The 9,134-nt window shown below is 37.7% G+C and overlaps 1 protein-coding gene across 1 annotated transcript; it reads left to right on the top strand.

Moving 5' to 3' along the window:
• Nucleotides 1-372: 372 nt before the first annotated feature.
• LOC104524411 (eukaryotic translation initiation factor 1A, Y-chromosomal) lies at nucleotides 373-8,668 on the top strand (the record flags this gene model as incomplete). Its single annotated transcript, XM_010167279.1, has 6 exons — nucleotides 373-496; nucleotides 2,246-2,349; nucleotides 3,937-3,987; nucleotides 4,945-5,026; nucleotides 5,134-5,225; nucleotides 7,310-8,668. Coding segments are annotated over 6 exons (459 nt in total), but the record flags the coding sequence as incomplete, so codon positions are not given.
• Nucleotides 8,669-9,134: the final 466 nt, after the last annotated feature.

A 9,134-nucleotide genomic window follows, 5' to 3' on the forward strand; every position in this document is an offset into this window, starting at 1 on the left:
TTCATGAGGAACGCTTCATTCTCTTGCCACGTGTGTGCCTTTTGGAAAGGGCATCTTCCCTTGGAGCGTGAGCTTTCCCCTGAGTCTTTCAGGGGTTTCAGCACTACAATAACTCCTCAAGTTATTCTTCTGCGCTTTGGTGTTACATGCATCAGGTTATCCCACCATTATCTATGAGGTGTTTGGTTGCAGTGGTCACAAAAGCTGAAAATGGCAATCTTGTGCAAATCCCTGTTCAAGGCTACTGTCACTCCAGAGCAACCAGGACATCTTAAATAGGGGACTCTCTATTTATGGGAGCTCTATGGCACAAAACAGCTATTTAGAGAACAAGCACAGAAATACCTGTAAGTCTGATTATGTTATTCACAGATAGTAACACATGCTCTTTTCTTCACCCCTTTTAATTTAGGCAAAGGAGGTAAAAACAGGCGACGAGGTAAGAATGAGAATGAATCAGAAAAAAGAGAACTGGTGTTCAAAGAAGATGGGCAAGGTGAGTTTTTCGACTATAGTACGGCAATGCCATTGTTTTCAGTCAAACATTGTAAGTGAGGTACATTGGAAGTTGATACACAAAGAAGATATCTGGATGTCTGAGAAATACAAAGTTATTGTGGAATAGAGAGAGGTATTTTGGGGGTTGTATTCAAATTCTAAATGAGGCATTGCGTGTAGGAAGAAGACATTAGGAAAAGGGAAATCCTAAATAGCTTCACCACTTAAGAATGAAGCTTGCCTTTCCTTGCCTTTACTGTGATGCCACGTGTAATGCAGGATGTATGTAAGCATTCCCTAGAAATCCCTAGAGTTGCTCTGTGTGAGGGCCTGTAAGCAGCTAGCTTAGCTGATGTGGTTCAGTGTTGCCAGTAGTTGTTTGTTGTCTCTTAGATGCACAGTCCTGCTTTCTGTTTTATGCCAGCTGTGACATTTCTTGGATCTTTCGATGAGCTCTGCGTAGTCACTGACCTGGCAGAACAGCACATCTCGCTGTTGTGCCCTCCCCTGACAGTTTGGTTGCACTGGCTGCTGGGTTGGGATTTCTAACAATTATTAAAACAGGAGCAATAGGTAAGGTCCCTCCTTGGCTGTTGTCAGGTAAAGTAAGCCACAGGAGTGTTTGGCTGGAGGGTGATGACTAGGATTCCCCTCTCCCCTGCCTTTTGGCTTACCCTGTCTTGTGTGTCACACTTTTGTGGTTGCTCACGTATATGCGAGTACTTTGCCTAGTGACCGGTTTTGTTAGAAGTACAGGAAAAGTACTGACTTAAATCACTGTAAGAAATGACCACTGAGCTAATTTTTTAAGCTCTTTCTGATGTTCTGTGGCAGTTGTAAGCAGATAAGGAGTTGATTTTGATGCACCTATAAACTCCCACACAAAATCTACTTAATGAAACATTATTCTCAGTTATTAATATTCTCATGTGGTTTGTTGGACTATAGCTCATGCTAAGGAAAGATTTTAGAATATTGAAATATAGCTTCATCTGATTGAGAAAACTTATTTTCCTGGGGAGAATGGGTGGTCAGATAATGTTGTAATTCTTACAAGCTTTATAATAATAATGCTATAATCCTTGCAAGCTTTATTCTTTTTAGTTAAATGGTAATACATTGGGCTGCAAACTTTAACAGTGCGTGTCAGATACTTCAGTAGTGGTTTCTGGAACTTGATGAGGGAAGGAGATTAAATACGAGGTGAGAGATTAAGGGTGGGTGTTGGAGAGAAGCTTCATAGTTTTCAGCTGGAGGTATTCACCTTTCAGACAGTTTCTGAGAATACCAGAACGTGTCCTTTCAAGAACAGCACTTTTTTCCACAGAGCCTCTGCAGAAAGGATTCAGAGTATCAGTGGGGTATAGAGAACCTGCCACTTTCTCATCTTCCCTCAATGACAGCATGAGATTTTGTCAGTTAGGACAGGCACTGTGATGCTGTCATAAAGTTTCAGACTCTGAGTGTGACTTGGTAGCTCTAAAAATTATCTGTAGTAAGCGTTTTGGAGGGAACAAAAGCATGGATGCGCCATCAGGAATGAGCAGTGTTTGAAAATGTTAACATCAACAGTGTTATGAAAACTGTGATACATCCAGCAGCCTGTGTGGCTGAACAAAGCTCCTCTCAGCTGTTTGTGTTTGATAAAATGTTACAGCAAACTTTGGTTACAGTGGCAAAACGTACTGGTTGTTTCATGAAGCTGTGTTTGTGCAGAAGTTTTGCTCTATGTTACCATCTCTTTCAGAATACGCCCAGGTGATCAAGATGTTAGGCAATGGAAGACTGGAGGCGTTATGTTTTGATGGTGTGAAGAGGTTATGTCATATTAGAGGGAAACTAAGAAAAAAGGTAATTCTGAAGCATTACAGGAGAGAACAGTGGCATTATGCATGATATGTGATTGTAAAAATGTATGTATAGGGCACATTTCAGAAGTTAATATTTCTACTGTACTTAATCTCTTAAACTTATTTTTTGATAGTAAACTAGTTTGTTCTTCTGTTGAAGGGCTGCCTTTGCATGTGTATATTTCGGGGCAAATTTTCTTTGCTGCTTATGAAATACTATTTTTTCATATTCTAGAAACTTATATGTTTATTAAATATTTAAAAGCTCCCTAATTGTAGATGGAGAACTTGATGACTATCTGGAAAATCAGCATGTTGTATCTGAGATTAGATCAGTGCTTAGCTTAGCGGGAGAACTTCTATTAACCTGCACATTGACACCCAGCATAGGAAAATAAAGGTGTGAGAGAGTTGTCCAAAGCCATGATTTTTGTGTGCCATTTCCCAAAACCAGTAAGAGTCAGGGTTCGATACCCACTTAGTTTGATCTGGGGAGGAAGTGCATAATTATCATCTTCTCACTGGGTGACTTTACCTGAGAATAGTTCAGTAAGGGTGGTCTCAGAAGGTTTCTTTCCAGCTTCCCACAGGCACCTCAGATGCCATCATTTCATTGTCCACTTCATCAGTTTCCAAAATACTTTTGTGCAAAGCTGATCTGCAAAAGTTTGTACCTTCAGGGAAGTCAGATGTGTGTGTTTGCAGTCTTTACCACCTTTGGATGATGTCCCCTCTTGCCCTTGTCAGGTGTTACAGCTTTCTGACATCTGCTGGTGTATGGTACAGAGGAAGTCCTCTCAGATAGATAGTCTGTTCTCAGTAAAAACAGGGTTCACTGTGTTCATTCTGGGTTGTTCCACCTGTCTGGCTTTGGAGAGCAGAGGATGCACGTGTCTCAGTCGGTGTGAGCCCTGCGAGCTGCCTGCCCTACACTGCAATAAACTGTTGTAGGTAATGAAGAGCGTGCATAGATAAATGCCAGGTGCTGCACAATTAGTTTCTTGCTACAGAAAGCATTACTTACCTGTTCCTCATGTCTAAAAGAAAGGAAATCTCAACTGAAATGTATTCCATCTCCAAAAAGTCAAGCTGATGTGGGATAGAACTATCTTGTGCATTTAAATTAGGATGTCCTGTTTTGCAGGCTTCTGCTTTGGTTTGACTGATGAGCATAGTCAGTTACTAGGAACAACTCCATTCATTTTCTTGTGCTCTTCAGTGGTTTGTCCATCACCTCCTTCATCAGGTTTTTCTGTCATCGTTGCCCTTGCGGAGTTCAGTTCCCAGAGCAGTGGCTTTCTGTTTTCTTAGAACTTATGATTTCATAACCACCTTGTTGACTAGAAGCTCTTCAAAGAAGATTGATTTACCTTAATAATAGATTCATAATATATGAAATAGTATATCTATAAGTATTTATGACCTTGGTTTTGCCATTAAAATATGAAATTGGATATTTCCAGTTTACTGGTTAGAACGTGAAAATGGTGTCTGCAATGTTTCATGTATCTCAGTAAACCTAAATGTGCTGTTTGACTCTGTGTTATACCACAAAAGCTGTATTCCTGCAATATGTTTTCTCTTTCAGGTTTGGATAAATACATCTGATATTATATTGGTTGGCTTAAGAGACTACCAGGTAAAAAATTCAGTGTAATTTGCCAGTGAAGAATGTCTTACAAACAGCTTTATTTAATGTTAAATTGTAGCAGGTATCATAAGGAAATTCCCATCTGACTTTCTTTGAGTTTGTATTTAGTTATGCTAAATCATGACTTTTAGTTTCCTTGCATTACAGAAAGATTGTCATGAGTAGATGACAAATCCTGGTTCAACTTGTTCCTCTAAGTTGCACCCTGAGACTTTGTGAGTGAAGGTGCTTATTGACATCACACCTGACCATTTTTTTCCAGGTGTAGCTGTTTGTTGCTTGGATCCTGTGATATAAGGGAGATTGAGCCAAGCATCAAACATTTTATTGTGACAATCAGAATTTTTGGTAATCAGAATTTTGGAGCCCTGATGTTCAGGCTTTAACCTTTAGAGGCCAATTGATCAGTTATTAGTTGCCACTTAAATTTCCAAAAATGGAGTAGCATAATTTTACCTAATGTAAAGGTTAATGGAAAACAGATGTCACATTTTCACTAGGTAGATGCTTTTTCATGAATGTTAGTGTTGTGTCATCAGTTTTTTGAAGATCAATTCTGCTTCTGAAATGTACTTTAGAATTGTAAAACATTAAGATATGGTAATTTACTGTATATATTAAACTGCTTAGTTAGGAAGTTTTGACACTTTCTGACTGACCACCAAACACTTTACTATATGTGTTCTCTGAAAAAAGATTAATTTCAAAAGTTCATGAAACTGAACTTCTTAAATTACTTATAATAGGAGAAAATTAAGTTATGACCCAGAAGAAATGAAGATATTCTACAAGTGAACATTTTTTTACTTCACTTTTAAAGGAACTGGAGGGAATGGAGGAACAAGAGACTTTTCTGTAAATAATATAGGTGTTACTAGTCTGCCAAGGTTAATAGGGAGGTTGTTTTCATAGATGACTAATAAATTCTCATAAATTCTTATTTAGGATAACAAGGCCGATGTTATTCTTAAGTACAATGCAGATGAAGCCAGAAGTCTGAAAGCATATGGGGAGCTTCCAGAACATGGTGAGAATCTTTTAACTTCAAATTGGAAGTTGATATTGGACAAGAATATTCAGTCTATCTTGACTTGGTGAGAGCACATTCCTTAACTTCTCTAAATTCCTTTTTAGCTAAAATCAATGAAACAGACACATTTGGTCCTGGAGATGATGATGAAATCCAGTTTGATGATATTGGAGATGATGATGAAGATATTGATGATGTAAGTAGTAAACACGTATTTTGTATCATATGCTTGAAACTATCACCTTTGGCAGTAAGCTGGTTTTCCTTGTTTTAGAGCAGGTAAAATAATACATTGATGTTCAGGATGGCTCACCTCTCAGAGCCTGCTTGAGAAAGTGGTGGTGACATATACATGCCAGCTTTCTGTTCTCTCTTCTGTCCTATCATCATCTAGTTGACCTCTAAGCAAATAGTACACTTAGCATCATACTATTAAAAGATACATGGAGAGCAGCCTTCTCATGACCCTCAAGATGCCTAAAAGAAAATCAAAGTCGTTTGACCCCAAAGACCTAGAGTGCAGCAGCGTCCATTCAGCTGGTTGTGTGTGTGTGTGTGTACACTGTACAGTTGTTTGTGCACTCTCCCGTGAGGAGCTGCCGTTACACAAGTATTGAGGGAACTGAGTGTAGCTCAGAGTACTGCTCTCTGAAGTGTAAGCTCCTTTCAACGAGCTTGTGATGGAAAGCAAAGTAGATGATACAGGCAGGTTTAGCAGACTAGGAGGATTTCCTTGTGTCCCCTGCACTGTGGGCCAGAAAGAGCTCTCAGGGAGCAGGAACACAGAGTGGTGGGTCAGCTCCTGTGCCATGTAGGGATGCTGTGGCCAGCTCAGTCGAGGCAAGGTGAGCCATAAACTGCTGATGCAGAGTACATGTGACACCAGCTGCTGGAACAGCTCACAGGTTCTATGGGTGGTTTAGGGAATTGCATGAACACATGTGGGTTTCACCTTTTTGATTCCTCTGTAGTTTTAACCTCACTATCTAATAACAACAACTACAGAAATAACTGAAGGATTTATGTGGGGTTTTTGTTTACATAACAATCATAAAAAGCTGCATCTTAGTATTTACTAAAATTAACTGTAATCCAGAATTTACAGATAGTGACAATCAGTTGTGTTACTGCTTATCACTCACTGAGCCATAGTAACTCACCATGCACACTCTTAAACTGTAGTAGTGAAATTGTAATTCAGCTTGTAGAGTCTGCTGTGAAACCTTGTCTGAGATGATGCACTTTATTTTGCAGTTGAGAGATGAATGTGTGCAGGGTCAACTGGCTGAGAGGATAAGTAGTAACTTTCTGAGCCAGTGAGTTAACCTAATTGCATAGATTGTTCTAAGTATATTATTATGTTTTAATTTTTCATCTTTTTAGTCATTGCCCTCTGAGTTGGTAACAATGACTAATTCTCTGTAAATGCTTACATTATTTTGACTTTTTTGAGGTTCTCAATATATGATGTATTAGATAATTGAAAAATACCAAAGTCTTGATGAATTTTTCTTCAGACCTTTGAAAATTGCACTTTGGACCTGTCAGTGGTTGAGTTTACTGCAGATTTAGCTTACTGAATGTAGAAACACTTTCTAGTACTGCAAGCTTTTAATAATGAAGCTATTGTAAGACATTCGAGTGATAAGTAGCAGTAGTAACATTGAAAGAATAAAAATTGTCAACTAATGGATCTTTGTGTGGGATAACGCATTGAAGTGAGCATCTGTGATTGTTTTCAAGCTTCTGTCAGCTATACAATATAATAACAATATCATGCTTTAAGAATGGAAGAGACATAAAGAGATAAAATGTGAATAACCTCTCTGAGGATCATCCTAGTCTGCGTAGAATGAAGTGCGGCTTCCAAGGTCATAGTTAACATGGAAGACTTGGTGGAACCTTTCTGTTGTTTATGTCAAAATAATGGTTAGAAAACGGATCATTTTGCTGCAAAATTAATTTGGATGGTCACTGCTTGGGGAAGTTACCCTTAAATTCAGTTTTGTTTTTGAGAATCATTGGCTACTTTGTCTGTACTATTTATGTGTAATTATATTGGCAGAACTGCTCACCTGCGTAACTATAGTATCGTAACAGTGGTGGGGACAGAAGAAGAGAGTAATTGTTCACATGTTAAGAAAACGGGATATGAGCTGAGGCAAAAACAGTCCTCTGCTGGGTTCAAAGTCTCCTGTTGAACTGTAAAAATATTTTAAAGACAACTTGATGAAAAATGCATGTGAATTAAATACGTGGTCTGGTGTTCTTGCTTTTCAGATCTAATTTGGAACAGAGGTTTACATTCCGACTTTTTTCCTCCAAGGATTGTTCTACATTGATATTTCGATTATTTTTTGGGTGAAGTCCCTTTCTTTTAAGAAGACTGAAAATTCTCAGAGTGTAGTTTGTTACATCAAAAGGATTTATTTTCAATGTTTGTTTTAAAGTATTTATATTTCTTTAGAAATGGATAATGCTGGATTATCACAAAGGTTCAATGAAATGCCACAAATATTTTGTCTCTTCACCAATTAGAGCTTTTACCTCTGGATGTAAGTGAGATACAGTGACATGGGCTGTAAAAGACTGCATTTTTCCCTCTTCTGCTTTCATCACTACAATTCCAGTTAAAATTGTATTTTGGAATAAAAATTGTTTACCCTGTAATTATAATGGATTTTGATTAAATACAAATACCCAGTTCAGATTAGTATCAAATCATACTATGCAGTGTCTGTCCTTGTACCCCTTGCCTTGATGTTAACTTTAAGAAGATTTTGATAATATAAAAAGGAAGGCAGAAATCTGCATTTAAACTCATAATGCATGATGGATCTGCTTTTCATGTCTAGTAGCATGCTGCTATTTTTATACTGATTTTGATAATTAAAAACACTCATTATTTCAAAGATGTAAATTTGCCACAGTGGAGGGGTAGGGGAGAAATGAAGCTAAAAGGGAAGCAGCATCTGAAAATTGCAGTTGTTAAAAACTGTCATGTGTGCATAGCTCTTCTGTGAGCGCAGTAGTCAAGCTGTAGGTGCAGAAGATGGACACTGGGTGGCACCCAACTTAACAGGGATACTTCAATACAGACCATGAACAGTTGGGTTTGTACTGAAAAATACATGAAATAGTTTTTCCCCAAAGTGAATGCTCAACATTCTTGATATGTTAAACACGTAGAATATTTTTACACTATAGAAAAGGTTATGTTAAGAGTAGAGTTTTATTTTAATCTTAAATTCCGTACATTGTAAGGTACAACATTAAAGCTTATGTGAACTTTGAATAACAATATAACTGAGAAAATAAACGTGTGTCAAATGTAGGAAAAGGATCTTTTCATCCAGAATAAATCACTGAAACAAACTAATGGAAAGATTCTTCTCCGCCTTTAGACTGGAGGAGTCAGTCAAGAAGCTGAATAAAGACTAACACCATCATGCAAATATTATTTTGTGGTAGCCTTAGTTTCATCTTCAATTATGTATTTAACACCTCTGAAAGCAGGTTAATGGAAAACTTCCTTTTGTGCCATAAAAATCTCATTCTTGACCCTTGTGTTAATTATACAGTCTTTTTGGTATGATGTAAAGTGACTACCCCAATAGATAAAAACAAAATGGCTTTAAATATGGAGTGGCCTCATTGTTTACATGACTTTTAAGGAGGAGTTCTGTGCTAGATTTGAACTTCCAGAGCTTTTGCGAAAATGTCTTCTCTTCCACTTTTTTCTTTTATTATAGTGTCTATTGTCCTTACATGGATCTGGTATCTTATTCTAGAGATAATGTTTTCTTAGTATTAAGTAATTTTGCCAAATGTTTCATGGATTTTGAATATTTGTTGTAAAACCCTGGTAAATATTGGGAAAAGATACTACCAACATAGTATTCGTACTCCACTGATCTTGAAGTACATGAATGTACTGTCTTTGTATGCCTGTAAGGTTCAGTTGTGAAGCAACATAAGTGCTGTAATGTTTCAGGATAAGGTTTATTAACCATTCCCTAGCTCACTGGTTTCTTCAACATACTAAGCAGACTATGAGCATCTCTGAAAATGGTTAAAAGCTCTCAAAACTGGTCTTGGGGTCCAA

The sequence above is a fragment of the Antrostomus carolinensis genome, unplaced genomic scaffold (assembly GCF_000700745.2).
Source record: "Antrostomus carolinensis isolate BGI_N321 unplaced genomic scaffold, ASM70074v2 scaffold25274, whole genome shotgun sequence".
NCBI classification, from domain to species: Eukaryota; Metazoa; Chordata; class Aves; order Caprimulgiformes; family Caprimulgidae; genus Antrostomus; species Antrostomus carolinensis.